Raw genomic sequence first — 23,231 nt, 5'->3', positions numbered from 1 at the left:
TTTTGTCACTTTTTAATTAATTTCTAGGAACACAAATCTACTTTCAGCACTTCAATTTCATTTCTATAACCACATTTGTAAGTTGTCATCTCCATATATGAAGCCATAGATTGTGTCTCTTTTGTCATATAAATTCAGAAACTCTCTGATGCTGTCATCTATTGTATCTTCTGTCTATACCTTATTCAAGAGGTAAGTTATCTTTTAAAGAAGGAACATGAACGGCTTTGACATGGTTTATACTTACTACCTTATTATCCTCAAAATGTTTCATGGTTGGTTGCTTGGTCATTTTTGCTAGTAAATTTCCAGGAATCAAGTTAAGGTGACTGCTCTATTTTGATTCTTCTTTCTCACATTTTTAAACACAGCTATTATATATGTCCTCCTCCAAGCATGTGGTGCTTTTCTGGGTTCTAATGATAATTTCTAGTTGTTCAAAGATGGCTTGTGTCAGGACTTTTGGATGCTCTGCTTTTGAATCCATTCATTTTTTCAAATTTTTAAAGTATCATTTCTAGCATTCCTATTTCTGTGCAAAACTCTGCATTCCTAGGCAGAATTTACCAGCTTTAAAAGAAGGTTGGACCAGATAATCTTTCAAGGTCACTTCCAACCTGGGCTGTTCTATGATTCTATAAAAGCAACACCTCTGAGTGGATCTTGCCTGTTAACACCAGCCCGTAATCTGAAATCCATCTTGAAATTCTGCATTCAGAGAGATTAAAAACCCTGATACCCATTCCCCTTCATTCTCCTCCCTCTAGCTTTGATCCAGTTTGTGCTGAAGTCATGGGGAAGATATTTGTTATTAATTAAGGTTGTGTCAGATCTGTATTTTTGCTAGTGTTCTTTTCTTTGAAGATGTTGCCCAATTTGAAACACTTTTGGGAAAAAAAATCTACATACTAAATAATTACAAGTAGTCTAGAAAGACTGAGTTTCGCTAGAAAGAGAAAAGAGGCATTTCCTTCCTAGTGACAGCTACTGAAACAGGGCTGTTGTTAAGTTTATCTGAATATGGTTAGTTGCCATCTTATTCAGCACACGAGTATATAGGATGCAAGGCAAAGATCTCACCTTTAAAACAAAAGCATTTTCACTGAAAAGGCCACTGCAATGTGATTATTACAGTAATTCTAAAATACTTGGATCATTTGATACAGTTTTCTAGTATAAAGCATTCAGATGATCTGACAATGCATTGGAAAGCTCTGGCTGTAACCACATTTATTACTCTTCAGGCTTTACAGTACACTTCATACTTTAACTTTGTTCCCAGTTTAGTTCCTCCAACATGTTCTTCAAATGCTTTGTCCATTTTCGCATTCTGATCTTCACTGAAAAGATTCTTCCAGTCACTTATACCACCTTCAAAGAAGCAAAGAAACTCTTGAAAAACAAGAAATGTTGTTGTTGTTGTTGCATTCTATAGATCTGTCACTCTTGTTCCATTGTACACTAAATGGAGTTGGTCCATTTTTTCAAGACAAAACTTCACTCATTTTTCACCAATGTAATTTCATGAAGTTGGTGGAGCTACAGCTCTGGGAAACTGCTATAATGCACAAGAACGTACTGCTCTTCAGGTGACTCTGTCCAAAAAAACCAGCCTAAAGTCCTGTTTCCCTGCAGCTTTTTAGTCCAGTCCGTTATGACTGACAAGGTGGAAGAACATGAAGGTTTGACTAAGAATCATCTGTCAGAAGGCAGAGCTGGCTTTCTGCTCCCTTGGCAGCTTGAGTTATTATGCGGTTAATTCTTTAATGTAAAATGCAGAAATAGATTCTGACAGCCAGGCTGGCCCTCTCATGTCTGTGTTCACTACGCTGCAAAAGTAGTTCCTTTTTTTTCCCCCTTCTCTGTGTACCTGACTCTTGCATGCTTGGCTTACATTTAACCTGTGAGAGTGAACAGGGTGTTGTCAATGGCCCTTTCAGGAGATCCTATACTTTCCTAAAAAGTGTGATCACACTACTCAGGCTGAGTTTGGCCCAGTTTTGCCAGCTCAGGAAGGCCCCTAATGGCTGAAGAATCAGTGGTCTTGGCACAGAGATGGACCAGAGTTCCAACAGACAATTCCTCCTTCCTGCCAGTCATCCATGGGCCTCTCAAATTTGTTGTGTGTGGTTGCTTCTGTGCTGGCTGCAGCCTGCTGCCAGACCCTTGCTGGGTCTCTTCCTCAACAGCACTCCTTGACTAGTCTTCTCAAGCACAACAGTGATAATATGCCTGATACTAATCTGTAATACTAGTACACGTGCTAAAAGGAAGCAAAGGATGGGTGGCCCAAGTTCTTTAGAGTGTGACATTTCTACCTCTGGACCTCTTAGAACTTCCTACCTTTGCGAAAGAGAATATTGCCAAATGCCCCATGGGTCTTCTGCGAGTTCTTCTTCATTGACTGGAAGCTGCTTCTCTCTACCACGGTCTGAAGCTCTTTCTCAGTCAGGGAAATCTCAAAGAAAGCAGCTAAGTTTTTCACACCCAGGGCCGGATTCTGAAAAGAGGAATGCAACATACCACATGATATTCGAACAAATTACACTGCTTTCCAAGGTGTCTGCACTTCCCTACATCTCTCTGCTGGCTGCATATATAGAATATTTATAGTGTTCAGTAGGACTGAAGTGGTACATAGTGTTTCTCTTCTCCATAATTATTTCAGAGGAGGTAGGAGCTGTCTTCCTATAGATCACAAAAAATTATATGATTTACAGTCCTGCAAAATCTACACTGTTGAACATATAAAAGCTTCCCCCCAAAAATTACTGGGTATTTTGATTTACAGTGATTTGGGCTTATATCACAACTAAAAAGAAAACAAGAATGATTTTCACCAACAAAATATTAAAAAGGCTTTTAAGTTTGAATTTCATCTTTCCTTCCCTTAAAACAAAATTTATCTTATACAGTATCATGCAGTTCGAATACATGAGTATAATGGCTAATTGGTTTAGGAACAAATGCTCTTTGACATATAACATTTTTGTAACTATTGGTAACCTCACCTCTTTTAGCTCTTCATACGTTATTGTCATAACATTTTCATCATCAGCATATTTGTTCCATTTGGAAAGGTATTCAAAGTAGCATCCCCAGGGCACTAAATAAAACAAAAAAATCCAAAGATGAAGCATAAATGAAGATTAGACAAGATCCTTATGAAATAAACCAATTTTTACTCCTTAAATTGATCCCTCAGCCATGGGCATTATTAATCATATCTGTGCCAGAGTTTACACCCTTCTGTGGGAATTATGGGGTTTTCCTCCAGGCTGCCCTGACACGTGCACATGTCTCAGGCATATGATAGAATTTGTAAGTTTGTACGGTAAAACTTGTTAGTATTTCAAGATAGATGTGAGTCCATCAAAGAGCTATCAGTAATAAAACCATCTTGCAGACTCCCTTAATCCAGTTTAAAACCTTCTGCTGGCCGTGCAATATGCCAAACTGAAGAACTTATGCAATTTTAAATGAGTGGGATTATTTTCTTCCTTTTTTAATGCACTAGACTTCATCCAAATTCCTCTGGTCCAATCTGGCATGTTCAGACGCTTGCATGGGCACAAGATGATGGACATTGGACAGGAGGGGTGAAGGGGATCCAAGATAGCAATAAGGAGGAATTGCTTCTTCCAGAGAAAATATTGGTTTGTGCAAGTTAAAGCAGTTTGTGGAAGTGCAGTTTTGATAAGGATTTATCCTCAGGCAGTAAGACAAGTACTCTAAACTTCAGTTAAAAATCTCTAACTTTCTGTCTTTAATCTCTGCTCTAGTACTGTAAGTGAAAAAAACTAGTGAAACTGATTTACGAAGTGCAAGGCTTTTAGGCAAAGCCAAACCATTGAATAATTGACACAGACAGAAGAATATACTGTACTTTTCTTTGTCATGAAAGCTACGAAGAAGTCATCCCATGTGTCGTACGAGGGAAGAGTAGACATGCCATTGGAAAAATGGTAATAAGATGTAGCTACATCTTTTGGATTGCGAATCAGCAACAGTATCTAGAAAAAAATACAATATTTTATTTGTAGAGAAAGACATAACAAACTACAGTATTAATAAAACTATAATCTACTTTATAATTGCAGTTTGGGGAATTTCTAATATCTTATGTACTACTTGCAGAAGTAGCAATTTCATTCTCAATTCAGAAGGTGAAGGATTTGACTTTGCTTTAGTACCTTGTGAAGATGATTGCCTATAATTATTAAAATATCTTTTTCAGATTAATAAAATTAATTATGGAGAATCTGTTTTGCTCAATACAAGCATCATTCATCATTTAGGTAGTGGGGAAAAATAACAAAAATACAAATTCTCTCTGAAACTTGGCACATTGAAACCCTCACTTGTGACAACACCATAAAATGCTTCCCATGGGAAATTGTGTCAAAATACATTTTACTGAGGATTTGTCCTTTCCTCCCAGTCTCGCTTGTGAAGACCGACACAAAGGTGTCAATAAGGATGAGCTGAGATTAAGTGAGATGAATGGCAGTACTTAAATAGGCATGTAGAAATGGCCAGGCTAAACACTTAAGTATAAGACTGATTCTGAAAATTGGCAAAAAAGTACTAAATTGGCTTTTAACAAAAAATCTGTTGGAGTGTTTGCTTTCAAGACATTAAAATCAGCACTCACCTTGGCTTTATTTTTGAAGATAGACCTTGGAAGATTTTCAGGACGGAGATGAGTACATATAAATCTTCGAGAAGGTAATTTGTTCATTCGCTTTAAAATTGGAAGGAGGAAAGTGGTCAGTTCAGTTAGTACGAGTATTCTTTTCATCAGCCTTGCTAAACTTGTCAACAGGTATTGGCTGATACTTTGAGAGTGTTATCCTGGGATCTTAGTGCATTGCTCTGAATAGCTCTAATCTTCAAAAGCCCCTGAGAATGAGCATTTGGAGCAAGATTATCCATTGCTAATTATTTTCAGTGATAATGAAGTTAACAGGTTCTGTTAGACAAGGGATCAAATCTAAAGGTAAGATGCAGATTCTAACTGGGGGGTATGTGAAGGCTGAAGGATCTCCAGGAGAGAGGAGGAGTGAGGAAGAAGAGCTAGTAGAAGAGACAAAAGCCATTCTTTCAGTATTTGACATTTCATGAAAGTCTTCTTAAATACGAAACGTGCTACATTGAATTTCTGCAGTTCTTGCGTATCTAATGAGTATGCGCTACTCTCAAGCCTTCTGAAGTGTCCATTTATCCCTCAGTATTTGGCAATGCAGATGACATTCATCCTGACCAGATGCCACATACAGAGAATTAGGATAGTTCTTATCAAACAGTGCAATATTTCACACCCCATATATTCAGTATTTGAAGCACAAAATTTTGACAACTTTCGTACCCACCTCATATTTCCCAGTATCTCCAATTTCAAGGTAGGGGAATTCTTCTAGTTCTTCATCATTCACACTGTTTTCATTATTCTGCGTTTTTTTTTCATATATGGCTAACAGATCACTTAAGATTTGACCTACCCAGTTTGTGCCTGAAAGGAGAAAAATACAGAATTGTTTGTAAAACTTTTAGAATAAACAGAAATAGATTTTCCAGGAAAGCCAAGAGGTAGGTAGTACTACCATGTGAGTTGCTTCGTCTCCTTTCATGTGATACAATCACAGCTGTCTGGACAATCACCTCTCAGGGTCCTACCTTTGCCCTTTATAAGGATACGTTTCTCCAACTCAAACAGCTCAGTATGTCATAAATTAACTTTAATTGTAAATTAACTAATAAAGAAGAAGAACCACTAAGATTCAAAGAGGAAAACATGCATTAATGTTATACATTTTTATTGGGACAAATATAAGGGGGATTTGGGTGGTAAACCTGTACCTCAAAACCTAGTATTTTATATATGTTTTCGGACATGATGCACAGGATTATCTTGGGAGGAAAGATGAGTCACAGAACTTCAGCACAGGAGCAGAACTAGATCTGAAAATTGTGCTGTATGTCCCCATTTTCTTTACCATAGGCAGAAATTCTCTAAAGTGACATTTCCTGTACACATTTATTATATTTTTATTCATAACATAAACAGAATCTGTAGAGAACGCCCATCTTTGGTTTACCGTTTCCTGACTTCTGGACACTGGATTCCTACGTCTTTATCACTACAGTCTTACTAACTACGTTATGGTGCATAGCATTTCTTCAAAAAGAAAACATGATAACAAAGCAAAAATTTTACAATCCTGTATCATACATAATCTTATATATCATCTAATATATATGATATGTATTATTATATATTTGGTGTACATATTATATTAATATATTTTATATTCATGTGTATATATTAAGGTAATGTAATGTAATATATATAGTATATAATATGTTACTATATTATATGTCATTTTATTATATTATATATATTTAGTACAAACCTACTCATTTGCCATTACATAACTTTATTTATGAAGAAAGAAAACTATATTCACCAGATTTAGGGTATCCTGCCAAAATGATATCATCCCTTCTGGCTTCAAGGGACTCCATGGCTCTGAATACTTCAGGACTGCAAAAAGTAACAGGGTAGAGAATCCCCTTGTAAGAAAAAAGCAGTTCGTCAGGATCCATTGCATTAGCAGCAGCCATTGCCTTATCTATAATATCAGCAAATTTTTTCCTGGACTTCTCCATTTTTGTCTCTCTCACACACAGGCTCTGTCACAGTGTGAAATGCTATGCAGAAAGAGACAGCTACAGATTACCTTTTAATAGGGAGTTGGGTGGGGTTTTTTGACTCTGTGAGCAATAATTTACTACTCTTTCTGAAACTGTAATGAAATACGCAACTCCAGTCAAAGACCTTAAGTCATTTGAACTTTCTGAAATCAACAGAAGTTGAACATAAACAAACAAGAAAAACAAGAAAATGCAATTGCATTCTAGGTTAAAGAGCTCAACTCCAAAATATCTTGCCAAAAATCTGTAAGGAATTACAGCACAGACTTTATAAACAAAATATATCAAAATAGAAAGACGTGAATTGCAGGCTGAGTTTTAAGCAGCATGATCACATTCCTCATGGCAGTTCTGCTCTTTCCAGTACTCGCTCTGCTGGGATTTTTTTTTTTCTTATCATATCACTCATCATTCTCACCTAAATGGGATCAAACATGTTAGGATTGGGAGAGGAAACGTTCACTGCGCTAGTGACTGAGCTGTGGACCTGTCCGTGATGGTGGCTGAATGCTCCCTCCAGCTGGTGCCCAGAAGGGCATATGGACACACATGCTCTTCAGCCATTGCTCAAACAGCAGCACAAAGTTCTGCCTTTCTGGTGGTTACATGGAAATTACTCATTTAGATGTGTTCTTTCCTTAATGAGCTCAATCATTGTTTAGCAACTGATCAGTCATTACTGAGTTGGTAACAATATAGCCTCGGCAACAACGACTAGCATTTATAATGCACTTCAGGTGATGAGCTTCTGACTCTGCTGACCTCAGTAGAAAACCTACAGTTAAGCCCAGGTTTAATATTCAAGTCTCTGGCAAGAGGATGGGTCACAAGGAACAAGAAAAGAGTTCCCCAAAAAAATTCATGCCAAGCATCTAAATAACATTCTTTCCTATCTCTGCCTTTTGAATGCTGCCTGTTGGGTACTCGGAGCAGTAGGATGAGCGACCTGTATGCTTTTGCCATTTGCTCATCCTGACGGATTCACACCTGGTCCCTAAGGCACACTGCAGTGCTCATGGGATGACTTAGCCCTACATTTTGACCTCAATTTTATTCAGTCCAAGGAATTCTTTTGCTTTTCCCTTCACCTCCTTGTTTCTGTAAAACTATGTCAATACAAAAAGACTATGTGCAGGCATCATCTGAGCCAAGTGGACATCATATGACTCTTCTTCGATCCATTTGTTGTATGAGATCTGGTGCCAAAGTGCAGACTGTGCCAACTAACTAACTGATATTAGCTAAAAATTGTTGTACCATGAAATAGCACTTTTGCTGATTCTTGAAGTGTAACCAGCTACTGTAGCAAAATAAAAAAGCAGCTTGCCTTATTTTTTTTCCTTTAAGTTCCCTTGGCATTAAATAGTCATGGACAGAAACTAAGAAAATGTGTTTAACTGGTATTTTTGCCTGCTGACAATACAAAGGGTTGGAATCGTAGGTACTCCGTAAGGAAGGAAAAAGAGGCAAAATGGTATGTAAATTACTAAAATATCTCATGCAATAGCATAGTGTTGGAATAGGATTTCCATGATAAGAAAGGCCGGTCACTGCACTCCCACACTTCACTCATCACAGAATAATCCAAAGAAACATTGATAGAGAAAATCCTGAGGATTTCCAGTGTATTTTTGCCAGAGAGGGCAATCAGGCCGATTATTCCTTGGAGGCATCTTTTATCTTAGGAATGAAAAAAACAGTATAAGTGGAGAAAAACCAATTAAAAGACGTAAGTCATGAGGAGGGATTTTGAGAGGAGTTAAATTTCTTGGAAAAAAAAAAAGAAAAACCACACAACCAAAATACAACAGGATCAAGATTTAGTAATGCGAGCCTTTGATACAGCCGTCTGCCATGACACCGGAGATGGGAGATGGGAGGAGCGTACCTTGCACCGTACATGTTACACAAGAAGACCCTCTGATCCTGCCAAATACTGAACCTGGAGACTGATGGAAAACATCAGTTGATTTAAAGTTTCTAAGAAGCAGCTTCAAAAACATGAAGATTAAAAACAGATTAAAGGTTTTAGTAATCTCCAGATTAATAGTATTTGTTGTTCAAGCCACCACAGTGCCTCTAAAGGTTTCTGTCTTCCCATACTTATCGGACGTGGTCTATCCTGACTGTGAGGCTTTGCAGAAAGAGGATAGCGACCTTTTCTGTGACAGCTACAGGACACTGCCAGCTGGTAGTTGTCTAGTAGACTGATCTGCTTATGCAGATCACTTCTCTGTTAAATGAAACAACAAGACAATACCCTCAAAACTTGTGCTCTCAGATGGTAAATGAGAAGAGGTGGGTTTCTATAACTATTCCTATGATCTGCATTAATCTCAGCAAAACTTTGGAGAAGGCTTCCATAAATTAATCCTTCAAAATGACCTAACAAGATTTTAAATGGATCATAGAATAGAATAGAATTGTCTAGTTTGGAAGGGACCTTTAAGATCATTGAGTCCAACCATCAACCTAACATTGCCAAAACTGCCACTAAACCATGTCCCTAAGCACCATGTCTACCTGTCTTTTAAATACCTCCAGGGATAGTGATTTCACTACTTCCCTGGGCCATTAAGATTGATCCATTCGTGAAAGTACCTTAAATGTCCCTGATCATCCACCTGCAAAATAAAACTCCGGGGTGGAGGGTGGAACATGGAACGGACAACAACATTCCCTGGGATCCTTTGAATGTGTCCATGAAAAGTAGGGCTTAAAGTAGAACTGGCTATATGATGGAAATGCCATATGTGGCATTTTCCCCTTTGAATAATGTAGCATGTGTTTGATCGGAGGGAGTTAAAGACTCCAAACAGAGACCAGGATGGTAGGATGTCTTCGGTTATGTGATAAAAGCCTGTCTGTACACCCACAAAGGAGCACAGAGAAACAATGGAGGGGAAGCCTAAATAATAGCCTGCTCAGATAATCCCAGGGCCATTGCAGTAGTCATCAGTTTATCAAAGGCCTGTCTACACAAACCCAGGGGAGCACAGGGAGATGAGGGCAAACAGGAACCCAAGTTAAGGACTCAGACAAAGGGACACCCTGTCCAGGCTCCTTCTAGAGGTGTCCCAGGCGATCTTCAGTACCAGTGTCCAGGTGTGAGCATGGCCCGTCAAGATGATCAGTGCTAGAAGACTGGCAGAGGCTGCTGCCTGGGGGTATAGGTACAATAAGAAATGCAGGGGAAGAGCCTTTCATGATTGAACAGGGCTTATTATGTCAGGAGTACCTGACAGGTGTGAGACAACTGCCACAAAACAAATCATTTACCAGCCTGCATGACACTATTGCTATTTACTTAAAAATACAGGAAATACACAGAGATGAAAAATAATTAATCTTCAGTACATAATCCGGGCTCATTTTCTTGACTACTCTAAAAAACTGTTTGAGCTGGGGTCTGATCTGTTGTAAAATTTTCTAGGAACCTCCTTCATCTTTTGTTTTCCTCCTGAATTGTAGAGTCATCATCATGATGGTCACCTTCCCTGACCAGGAAAAATCTGGTCACAACATCATATTAGACCACTATCCCTAGTCTACGGACAGATACCCAGCTCTGTCTTTCTGCTCCCCAAAATTTCCCACGTCTCATCTAATCTTTCCTCTCATGGTTTTTTTTCAGACTCAGTTTTGCTTTCTCTGGAGAGTTTCCACTCTCTTAATCCCCTCTCTGGAACAAGGTAGGAAATAAGCAATTTTCCACAGCTTTCATCATCTCTATTAATGTGTTGGCTAGCTCCCAAAGCACAGATGCAAAGGTTAACTGCCCTCTCCCTCCTGTTAATACTCCACTAGGTAATAAGAAAGAATGTGCCAGTAAATACAGAGAATTTCATGACACACAATGCTGGAGAAGTCATCTTCTTTTACTAATCTCAAGATGTCAGCTGTATGTTAACAGACCACTCAAACCACCATCAAAAAAAGATTTATTTCCTTGGTTATTTGTTTTATTTCCCAACAGTACTGGTGAAATTAATTTAAAACGTTGGAAGTCTCTGACTACAACTTTGTTACCAAATGTGCAGATGGACAAGTCAGGCCAGTGACCTCAAGAAGTTACCTGTTGGTTCATTGTGTATTTATACAACCTAACATTAAATGAGGAAGGGGAAGAAACAGGAAGGAGGGAGCAAAGAAGAATGTCACAAAACACTCACTGATGTTATGGAGGACTTTCTGATTCTTGCTAATGCACTAAATGTCCTATTTCCTGCACCCATTATGGTCTATGTCCCTGAAATAGTCAAAGGTCTGGAGCCTTTGGTACAGAAGAAATTATGTCATACAAACAAATGAGGCCAAATAGAAAATGCAAATGTAAAGTATGCTAAATAAAGCTGATTAAAGAGGTATCTTGAAGCAGGTTATACAGATGCATTAAAAAAATTAGTCCTGTCACATTCTTTGCAAAAAACATAATTGCAATTTTAATATTCAGTATATGAATTTGAATGCACAAATCAGGATTATCAAAGCAAACGCAACTTGTTCAGTAGAGCATATGAGACATCAGTGGATATATTCCTATAGGACCTGGAAGTGTGCAGCTCAGGTCTTAAGCATAAAGACAAAACTGTGTATTTTCAGAGAGAGAAGACAATTTGATTTCTTGTCTGAAGATTGTATTTTAATTGTTTTTTCACTTAACTTATCAAAGACACTTCTTTTATTCAAATATTGTCGTATTAGGACTGGAAAGTCATGCAAAAAGAAATAAAGAGTGGTGTTCTCTGCTTTTTTTCAAAACACATTTCTCCATGGATTTTGTTGAGTCCCAGTCATGATACTATAAATTAATCCTTTAGAAAGCTTAAAGAAGAACTGCCAGCTAATGGCCTGTGGGCTAATTCCGATGCTGATTTACCAGGCCAACATGGGCACCACCAATAACAACCTATTTACTCTTGGCCCATGATCTACCACTTTGTGTCACCTCCTGCTGCCCTTTGAAGGACTAAGAGAGCTGACTGAGCTCCACGTGGTGTGTTGTGGAGGAGGACAAAGGCTGTAGTATGTACTGCTGGAAGCAAAGTTGGAACATGGGAAGAGGACATTGGGCTTTGTATCCATACCCTCCTACCCTGATAAGGTATGGAGATGAGGGTACAGGAGAGATGAGCTGATGTAAGGCAGTGAGAAGGAAACAATGATTTGAGCATCTCTTCCCTAGAAATACCCAGTTCACAACTCCCTATGGGCAGTTTAGCCAGACTGAAGATTAACGGTAGATAGTGCAGGAACAAGTGTTAAAAGCTCAGACACCACTGTATGATACGTGGTTTTCTGCTGCTTCCAGAGTAAACTTAGCAGCATAACTCTCTTTAGCAGCATCACACCTAACAAACCCTGAGAAAGACGAGATGGCTCCATGCAGAGCTTCTCCAGATGTCTGTGCAGCATTTCCTAGTGCTCTGGGTGCAGTGCTGGATGCATGCCGGCTCCAGTGTTTGTGCTACCTTGAGCCTTAGCAAACAATTTTTCCGAGCAGAAGCACATGGAGACCGCAGTGCAGAGACACCTGACCACTTACTCAGGGGCGCAGCTGATGCCAAACAGGCAATTCAAGACCTGCAAGACACAGGCTAATAAAGCCACTGTCTTAGTACTGGGCTTCCCAGTATGTCTTCCGGTAGCCATATAATCAGACTTTCCCAATCTGAACACAGATGTCTCATAACTGCCTATCTTTCTTTTCTTGCTTCATGCGGCATCTCATCATCTACAAATTACAAAATTCCTGCATTGCATTTTCTTCCCAAGCAAACCCAGTGCTCACGAATAAGGCAAAGATCCATGTGCCAGACTAGCTGAAATTCCCCTGGAGTGCCCAGGCATCAGCCCTAGACCCAAGCAGTAAGTCCATTTGTGTGGCTGCTCAGCTCTTAGCCTGCCTCCTGATACTCTGGCGTGCTCTGATACTTTTTACTGAGGGACTCTGCTGAAGACCTTTCACCATGGGCCTAATGTCAAGCGCTCACCATAAAGCTCCTTCCCATCCTCCTTTTTCCACTTTCTACCATTTTCTTACCCTCCTGATCCATTAAAAAACAAACCATCCAACCAACCTTTTTTTTTTTATCCCCTCATGATTTCCTCTTCCTTTTTTTATATGGTCAGCAGGTTTGATTCATTTTGCCAATTAATTGTGAGCTCCAGCAGGACTGCTTGCCTCTCATCTTCCCTAATTAGATTCCATTCAATACCTCCAGATTCATTCCTAGAGTGAACTCGTATTTCGCTTGATGTACCTGATACTGAACAATTGTCTCTTCAAATCTCCAATCTGAAGAACTTTTATAGCTTAAAGTTAATCAAAGTACACAGTCCCCTTTGATCCCAGGAAAGACACAGATACAAAACCATGAAAGCTTCTCTCTCTTTCTATTTGACCTTACTTCTTTTTTAGTCTCAAGGTTTACTTGTCTTCACCACTCCCCTTTTTTATCCTCAAACAATTCCTCAGCTTTCATCTTTCTTTACACATTCCCTAGGTCAAGTCCATTCTCTATACTGAGATTTGCTTCATTGTGTGCAGATGAAGGGATTTTACATCCAAACCAAGATAAAAATAGTGTATTGGATTTGCATGGCAAGGTTTTGGTAGCAGGGGGGCTACAGGGATGGCATCTGTGAGAAGCTGCTAGAAGCTTCCCCTGTGCCTGAGAGAGCCAATGCCAGCTGGCTCCGAGATGGACCCACTGCTGGCCAAGGCCAAACCTCTCAGCGAGGGTGGCAGTGCCGCTGGGATAACATATTTAAGAAGGGGAAAAGAACTGCGCAGCAGCAGCAAGAAGAGTGAGAATTATGTGAGAGCAACAACTCTGCAGACACCGAGGTCAGTGAAGAAGGAGGGGGAGGAGGTGCTCCAGGTGCTAGAGCAAAGATTCCCCTGAAGCCTCTGTTGAAGACCATGGTGAGGCAGGCTGTCCCTCTGCAGCCTATGGAGGTTAATGATGAGGCAGATATCCATCTGCAGCCCGTGGAGGACCCCATGCCAGAGCAGCAGGATGCCCGAAGGAGGCTGTGACCCCATGGGAAGCTGGTGCTGGAGCAGAGTCCTGGCCAGACCTGTGGACCCATAGAGAGAGGAAACTATGCTGGAGCAGGTTTGCTGGCAGGATTTGTGACCCCATGGGGGACTCATGCTGGAGCAGTCTGTTCCTGAAGGACTGCACCCCTGGAAGGGACCTACACTGGAGAAGTTCATGAAGAACTGAAGCCTGTGGGAAAGACCCACATTGGAGAAGTTCGTGGAGGACTGTCTCCCGTGGGAGGGACCCCACGCTAAAGAGTGTGAGGAAGAAGGAGCGGCAGAGACGATGTGTGAGGAACTGACTTCAATCCCCATTCCCTGTCCCCCCTGCACCGCCTTGGGGGAGGAAGTAGAGAACTCAGGAGTGAAGTTAAGCCCAGGAAGCAGGGAGGGGTGGGGGGAAGGTGTTTTCAGATTTAGTTTTTATGTTCTCGTTATCCTACTCTGATTTGATTGGTGAATAATTAATTTCCCCCAAGTCGAGCCTGTTTTGCCCATGACAGTAGTTGGTGAATGATCTCTCCCTGTCCTTATCTTGACCCACAAGACTTCTATTATATTTTCTCTCCCCTGACCAGTCAAGGAAGGGGAGTGACAGAGCAGCTTTGGTGGGCACCTGGCATTCAGCCAGGGTCAACGTACTACAAGTAGTCAGCAGTAGCACAACTTAACCGACTAATCTGTCCATGAAATATATTTCCACATGTGGCTCAGAAAGGCAAAACTTCTATGTCTGTTTATTTTCAGGTGAGTAATTTATCTTATTTAAGTCTTTTTTCTGCCAGTAGTTGTGGCTGTTCTACATCATAGTAACCCCACAGTTATTGCCTTTTAAGAATGAAAACATAGTTAATGACTAAACTCCTGAATACCCGCAGCTTTTACCGTCCTGTTTTAAAGTATTCTTAAACTGATGGTATTTTCCTTGATGTACCAGGGGTACCATTCAGGAACTGCTTCTGAAGCTCAGTCCTCCAGGCCTTACTTTGTCTTCTCCACTACCTCCAGCCGGAGATGGAGTCGTCCTTCATTATGGGCAGACACCTGGGACCGGTCCAGTTTCAAACCTATGTCACCATATGGCTTGAAACCTGTTTGCTATTTTTAATAGCAGTTTCCTATTTTTAACAGCAATTTTTATAACAGATGTAACTGTAGACTTTATCAGAATTGCCAGGATTTAGAAGTCAGTGCAACAAGACAACAAAAAGGCTTCTGCTAGTGCAGAGTGCCAAGTTAGTAAATTATTTTTCACTCCTGATTAGTTCCAGTGCTGTTCCCACACTTAGTCTCTGTCTTGTGCTCAGCAGCAGAAGCTGGGATCCTTGAATCCCTACAGAAAGGAGTGAGGCCACCAACTAGAGGCCAAGACTAGCTTTGCTGGATCACCCTATTCCTCAATGAATCAGTGATATCCTTAAGGTTTAAGGTTATAAACAGATTTTACTTGAAGGAGACCTACAATAAGAATGATTACTAAATCACATGAAGAAGTTCAGAGTGAATAGCACAGCTCTTCAGTGAAGGCCTTATTACACACAGACCAGATCATACTATGGGAAACTATCGTTTCACTCATTAGGTTGTAACCCCCACATTACCTTTCTTCCCAGCTGAGTTCCTACTAAATTTTGGTAGTTGTTGTAACCCCCACATTACCTTTCTTCCCAGCTGAGTTCCTACTAAATTTTGGTAGTTGCTGACTTGGAAAAGAGTAGCATGATCTCCAGTTAAGGTGACACATAACGAGTAAAGGCAAGCTGTGGAAGAAATGTGGTAGAAATGCAAAAAATATCCTTTTCCTCAAACCTGAGTAGTATCAGGTTGCAGACTTGATGGGTAAGGGAGAAATGAAGAACATTGCTTTGAACAGACAGATAAAGAGCTGCTGTGAGAAAATGCCTCCATGAGAGAGACAAAAGCTTTTATATATTAAAACACTCATATTAATAAGTATTCATATTTTTATGAGTATTGAGCCTTTAACTAGTTGATTCATGAACTGCATTTACTCCACAGAAATGTTAATGCAACAGCTGCAAAGAGCAGGTAGCAAAAGTGGTCATCTGCTATGTGGGGAACTGACTATTGCAGAAGAAAATTTGTGTAAACGCATTGCAGATTTCTTGAAAGCACTCTCACCTAGTGTGGAGGCTTAAAAGATATTAAAAATCATCCTTCTTTTTTTTTTTTTTTTTTGGTTAAGTCAGGCATTTGTAGTCTCCATGTCTGAACTATGCAATTTTCTTCCCCCACTGCTTGGGAACCAGCAGGAGAAAAGCATTCCTGGAACCACAGGCAAGACAGAGTTCCCACACTCAGGCCCAGAGGCTTGTCCTTGCTGCTTGTCTGCAGCAGCCAGTAGCAGGGAAAAAAATCTGTCTCAGAGCCTTTAATCCTGGTCTGGAGGAAAATGGTGCTGCTTAGTCACTGCATGAACAAGGGGCATGTTGAGTTCCACCAGGTGCATAAGGCTGCAAAGATGGTCCTTCACTCCCCAGGGAAGGCATACACATTGACTCTGATGAGCATGAGGACCTCAGAGAAGCAGGTGAACACAGAGGTGTCCTTTGGGTCAGCACTCCAATTTCATGGCACGAGAGGCTGTTACAAGCCTCCCTGTGCTCAGGCAAGGTGTACTTGTGGAAGGGTAGCTGAAGTTTTGCTGGGAAGTTTCTTCTGAGCTTCTATGGAAGTTCCAGAGGCTAACACCCTGAGCAGACCTCAGCAGACTTCCACAGTCAGATCAAAGACATATCACTCCCACAGAAACTCTCTACCTAGAACAGACATGACATAGTGAGGTGCCTTGAGGTCCCAGGAGCCCACAAGTGAAAGTCTCACTTTTGACTTCAGAGCAGACCTGAGCAGAGAGAAAAAGTAGCCAAGACCCAACTCTGGGGAAGAACGTCTACTCACCACTTTTCCACATTCATGCCAGTCAGGTAAATGCCTGTGCTGTTCCTTGCAGCAGTGGATTAATGCATAAAGCAACCACTAGTGATTACAAATATTCCCAACATTATCAAAAAAGCTGTTACCTGTAGGTAACTTACTGACACCACTCAGTGATGTAACAAGAAAAATTATGGCTAGGGGTCCACCTCTTGCTTCTCTGACCAGGACCTCACAGCAAGGCAGGTCTGGGACATGTTAGAAATCCATGAAACAAAGTCAAACGCAGATGTAAACTGTAGCTTTATTGTATTGTGACTGAACCAATAACAAAAGCAGTGTCTAGGGATGACACACACAAACATGATCTGTTTGGTTTATGACAATCATTTTCATTAGTCTAAAAAAAGAAATCAGGACACTCAAACTTGTATGCTATGTGTTAATAAGATTCAGATTTCTGCTGATGCATACTTGCAGAAAAGTACAGGGCCTGGCAGAGAATTTACAGAGCAACCTTTGCTAGTAGATATGCATCAAAATTACCCAAAGCTATGGAGACAGAGGCTGATATTCTGCCTATAAAAAGATAACTACACTTTAAACAGATTGAACTACTTATGTGTTAAGAGCTTCTTTCTTATCGGTGTTTAATGCAGAATTAATTCAATTTCCAATTAAGTCAATGAAAAAATTCCATTGATTTGAATCATAATTGGATGAGAGCTTAACTATAACAGAAATCTTTTTGCCAAGAAGTGACCTGAATTGATAGTCTTTAGAAAGGTCTCTAGGTATCAAACACCATTTAGCGCTATAGAAAGACCGAGAGAATTCACTAATAAAAGCAGAAATAGAATATTCCTTTAAGCAGGCGTATTATGAAGCAGGGCTGTTAGATTCCTCTGTACGTGATTAATTATAATACCATTCAGTAAATGAACAACTTCTTAGTATGCCAAAGTTCTTAATTTAGCAGCAACATTTGATATACACTGCAATCACTATAAAAGCAGCTGTAGTCTGAATATTACAACACTTATCTGCAACATCGACTTTTTTCCTGTGTATCATGCAATTGCATTCCTGGTCAGAGTTCAGGAAATGATTGCTTTAAGAGGTCTGTTTTATCTCTCAGGCTTTGCAATACATGTCATATTTTAACCTGGAGTGGTTGCTGCTAAGCATTCCTTGTACATTTTCTCCATTTCCAGACTATGCTTTTCCTCAAAAAGATTCCTCCAGTTGGTAACACCACCTACAAAGAACCCTTATTGACACTATAAGATGTAATGCACAGGTTTTAGTATTCAGCGTATTTATTTTCTCAGGAAACTTTTCTTATATCCCTCTATATGGTAAGTGAGGTGTTTTTCCTTGCTTTTTAAAATTGTTATTGGAATTAATTCCTTTCAAAATCTGAGCAGTTCTGCTAGGCTGCAGAGATCCACTGGGTGTAGTCAATCTGTGGCCAGCTTTCTGCTTCATTTATCCAATAGATGGCCCCAGTTTTGGGGCAGGGATGAGTGAATAGCCACAGACTAACTCCTGGGTTGTTACATGGGTGAAAACAGACCAGGTAAAACAATAAAATGATCAGGAAGGGTCACATTCGGGTAAAATGCTAGTGTTTTTTGCAGGATGACTTGCACTCAGAGTCCAGCCTCTTGCAACACCATAAGTAAATGGTCCCAGTAGGAGACTAGCAAAAAAAAAAAAATCTAAATTGGCTTGAAAATCCACTGAAGTCAGTACTTCTACAAATCTTTAGAAAAGCATTAATTTTAGCTTTGTTCTTGAAAATGGACTAAGGTAAATTTTGAGAAGCCATATAGGCACATATAAGTAAGTCTTCTTGGGGGCAATTTCTTTACCCACATCAATAAAATTCAGAGAAGAAAGTAGAAAGCATAGTTAACATGATATTAGTATTCTGAAACCTTTTGCTGATGCAAAGGGTTTTAAAACCCTTAGCAAAAATTTCAGCTGGGAAAGGAGAAATTGTTAAGCTTTTTACTGTGACCAAATATTGCCTGTTTTCAGTAACCATAACCTAAAAGCTCGCAATAAAATTGTTTAGGGACAAAAATTGTCCTCTGATCTCTTTCAAAATATGAGTTCATGTTTTCTCTTTATGTGATGAGAGAAATCTAAAATTGCTGGGATCTTGGTGGAGGAAGTGAGAATGATGCATTCTTTTGGAGTCAAAATGGACAAGCCTGTTGAGACTAAGATGAGAGAGGGAACAGGAGAAGCAAGAAGATGAGATTAGACTGGGAAGGAGAAAAGTTGGAACAATGCAGAAAGATAGGGAAAAAGGAAATGCCTCTGAAAGTCCTGAGCAAGAATCTGAACTCTGACATACAATAGCAGAAGTTTGTCGTAGAATAGAATAGAACCATAGAATCATTTAGGTTGGAAAAGACCTTTAAGATCATCAAGTCCAACTATTAACCTAATACTGCCAAGTCCACCACTAAACCATGTCCCTAAGCACCACACTTACACATCTTTTAAATACCTCCAGGGATCGTGACTCAACCACTTCCCTTTCCAATGTTTGACAACGCCTTCCGTGAAGAATTTTTTCCTAATATCTGATCTAAATGTCCCCTGGTGCAACCTGAGGCCATTTCCTCTTTTCCTATCACTTGTTACTTGGGAGAAGAGACCAACCTCCACGTCGCTGCAACCTCCTTTCAGGTAGTTGTAGAGAGCAATAAGGTCTCCCCTGATCCTCCTTTTCTCCAAGCTTAGCAACCCCAGTTCCCTCAGCTGCTCATCATAAGACTTGTGCTTCAGACACCTCACCAGCTTTGTTGCCCTTCTTTGGACACACTTCAGCACCTCAATGTCTTTCTTATAGTGAGGGGCCCAAAACTGAACACAGTACTTGAGGTGGGGTCTCACCAGTGCTGAGTACAGGAGGACAATCATTTCCCTAGTCCTGCTGGCCACACTATTCCTGATACAAGCCAGAATGCTATTGGCCTTCTTGGCCACCTGGGCACAATCCATATCTAACTTCTTTGTTAGCAGTACCTACAGAAATGTCTCTTTAAACATGGGGATTGAGCTGTCCACTTGCCTGTGGGGCTTGTCCTTGTACGTCTGTAATAAAGCATATTAGCCAGACAGCGCACAGAAACCTGAACTAATAATACAGATGCTGCACCTCCTTATGAAAAAAAAAAAAAAAACCAAACCAAAAACCACTGGCTTTGGAAAGCAAATAAAAATATGTATTTGATTTTAAAAAGTAAATATTGGGCATAAGAAAGCAGCAGGGCAATAGCAAATTGAATCAGCTTGTTGAAGGTACAACAGAAGTACCTTATGGGACTATCCACAGCATCTCATCCTGTGCTACATAGTATGTTCATCTTTGCATGAAAATTCTCCTTTGTAACCTCTACAGAATAAAATTGGACTGAATTTTGGAAAGAGGCTCACACAGTCCTTCTAAATCTTTTTCTCTTCAAGGGGCCACCTGGATTTATATTGGTTAGGGAATCCCTGAAACTGTTCATAGTCTTTACTCTGTAAGGATGTATATCATATACCACATGTTCCGCTGAGAAATGACATATAAGCTCCAGTGCCCACCTTGTATTTCTCAGGATATCCAATTTCAAGAAAATTCCTCTGGCACATAATTCTGATGATTTGTTTCATTTTTATTGTTTTTTTTTTTTGCAGCTGTTGCTATTAAGTCACTTAATATTTGACCAAACCAGTTTGTAGCTGGAACCATGAAAAGCGGAATTGCTTTGAAGACTCTAAGAAAAGTCTTGCCTGTAATGTATGAAATCGTACATGACAGGAACCAGTGACATCTCTTTAGGGAAACAAAAGAAAGTATTTTCAATATTAGAAATTCACACTTACAGGGACTTTGAACAATACCCAGAAATATGCCTGTTCTGTGGCATTTAAACTATTGCTGAAGCCTATAAAAACATAGTTGAGGCCTCTTCTGCTCTGGTAAGATAAAAAGAGGGACTGTTTTACAGGACTTGTATCAAACCGTAAAATAGGAAGAGACAAAAATGTTGACCATTGTTCCAAACAAGTTTCTCTAGTTCATCTCACTGCTAATCAACAAGATGGTTTTAAGAAGGGTATTGACCAGTAAGTACATCACTGGGTAAAAAGAGTTATTTAGTTGGATTGCATAAGAATATTAGTAAAAGCCATAAGGAAATGTCTTTGGTTTGCCTGAAATTAAGTTACATAGGTGATCCTCTTCTTTGTCTGTCAAAATTCATCTTGGCTCAAACCTACCCCAGTGTAACTCCTGGTCAATGGAATTATGATAAGCTTGACCTTTCTCTTTTGTCAGATCCAGTATTTATATGAGCAGGTGCAAATCATTTCAACTTCAAAGCACTCATGTAAGGACTTGTAACAGCAATGTTAAGACTGGTATGAATGCAGTATGAATGGGATGTGTGTCTGAAGGCACCAGGAGAAACAGCAGAACAATGGTTAAGACGATGACCTCTATGGATAAGGAAGGAGACTGTTCACAGCAATGCAACTGAGGAATGCGTTCCTTATGTCAAGCCCAGGAGGCCAGTGATTTGGTAAGATCACAGCACCACAGCTTCCACAGCTTGTCAGCAGAAGACCCTGCACTGTGACTACAGGAAGATGACAACAAGGTTATTGCATGCAGCAGACTTGTCTAGCATTTATAGAGGCTGAAGTAAGCAAAATTTGGGACCCACAGCATTACACTGAACTAATCATCAGCCCCTGTGGGGTAAAAAAGAGCTGTCTAAAAACTAGTTTGTCACCACCAAACAAGAACAACCTATATGATAAGAAATTAACTTATCCTTTGTGTCACACACCATTAGTGACCCTGGCTACACCATTCAAATACAAACACCTTGCTGCTTGAAAGTATACAGGTATGAGAGAATGAAAGCAAATAGACAGAATAAACTTACTTTGATATTTTTTTGTAAAAAAGAGATCACCTTCCTCTCCCTGAGGTCTCACACTGATTTTTGTTGCACTAATTTCCGAACTCCCTACACACACAGGTACTGGAAAGATGTTTTGGCTGTGGGATAGGCTATATTAAGCAATTAGAGAAATGAAAGATAATATTTTACATTCTGGAAAACCAGATGTCCTTCAAAATGTTCATGCATTTAATTCTGATAAATCTGGATATGACAGATATCCATGTACGTGTCCCTTTTCAGTCTGAGTTCCTGTGGAGTTTACGGTTTCCAAAGACAAAAAATGCTAACATTTGTATTTTGGTAGGATGGAAATATTTCATATAGTTTATAGGAAGGGGAGAGAAAAGCTTACAACATACAGTATTGTACATGAAAAGAAATCAGATAATTTTATGCCGAAGTTTGTGTCGTTTTCATTGCTTGTTTGGTTGGTTTTTTTAATTTGCAAATGGGAATGCCACTTTCCTTTCCCATTCATCTCAAATAAAACCTGAAATAAATATTTCAAAGTTCTAAATGCAACACCATAATTACATTAGTAGTAGCAATTGCTATTACTGTTGGTTTTACTGCTGTTATTGTTATTACTACTGTTATACCTTTTCTATCAGCATTATTATGGCAACCTCCTTTGTGCCGCAAGAAAAACATACCAATTTAGGAAAGCTTGCAAGGATAATATCAGCTTTTCTGGCTTCAGAGGACTCCATAGCTTTGAATATTTCAGGAGTGCAAAGAGTAGTGGGGTAGACAGTCCCCCCATAGGTAAAGATCACGTCTTTACGCTCCAGTCTGTCAGCAGCAATCATCGATTTTTCCAACACATCAGATAAAGCTGTTTTAGACTTTTCCATTCCTTTCTCTTCCCTTTTGCTCTTCAGAAGTCCCTGCTGACGTGTAATTGTGGGCAGCAGAGGCAGGTACATGTTACTTATTTATGTCAGTGCATATTTCTTAACTTCTCCCTTCCTAGTCCTTTGCAGAAAAAGATCCTGAACTACCTGCAGCTGGGTCATCTAAAATTGTCTCAGTGACCTCACTGAGAAATAAATAGACTCCAGAGGAAATTTAAAGGAATATATTTGTTTTTAATGATGACTCAAAGGACAGCTAACACGCAACCTACACTGTCAGGTGTTCATTCTGATTCCATCATTGTTAACAAGGCCACTGGCAAATGTTCATTGGACATGGGTTAATTAAGAGCAATTAAGCTTAATTATTTGACTATAAGTGAATATAATAACACGGTTGGCTAACCCTGGGAGAACGTGGGGTCTTTTCTAAATACTCTGGGGGAAGGAGATTTAGAATACCCAATTTTGGCAAACAGAATGCAAGACTGTCTGTGCTGGAAGGTCTTCAGTCGACTTTGGCAACACCAGAGCTTTAGCCTGGGCATGGAGCTCAAGGTAGAGAGGGCTCCAGAACAAGCAGTTTTTTATGCAGCAGCAATATCAGCATGTTGACAGGGCCCTGAAAAGAGATTTGATGTCTGGTAGACTGGACACTCTTTGCAGTGTCATTGACGGTCAGATCAATGGGCTCAGCCTGACAAAGGGAGCAGATCAATGGGCTCTAAGAAAAGTGAACATTGT

General features: G+C 39.9%; 1 protein-coding gene across 1 annotated transcript; it reads right to left on the bottom strand.

The window, feature by feature from the left end:
* Positions 1–1,240: 1,240 nt before the first annotated feature.
* Positions 1,241–6,726, bottom strand: LOC104292129 (sulfotransferase 6B1-like). Its single transcript, XM_009891460.1, has 7 exons — positions 6,468–6,726; positions 5,373–5,512; positions 4,655–4,744; positions 3,887–4,013; positions 3,012–3,106; positions 2,344–2,500; positions 1,241–1,371 (listed from the first exon to the last, which is right to left on the bottom strand). The coding sequence occupies exons 1-7, from the start codon at positions 6,667–6,669 to the stop codon at positions 1,241–1,243; spliced, it is 942 nt and encodes a 313-aa protein (XP_009889762.1). The 5' UTR covers positions 6,670–6,726.
* Between the last annotated feature and the right edge of the window lie 16,505 nt (positions 6,727–23,231).

Source organism: Charadrius vociferus, unplaced genomic scaffold (genome assembly GCF_000708025.1).
Source record: "Charadrius vociferus isolate BGI_N301 unplaced genomic scaffold, ASM70802v2 scaffold68, whole genome shotgun sequence".
NCBI lineage: Eukaryota > Metazoa > Chordata > Aves > Charadriiformes > Charadriidae > Charadrius > Charadrius vociferus.
Note: the sequence above shows the minus strand (reverse complement) of the source record. Positions and strands in the feature narration are given on the sequence as shown.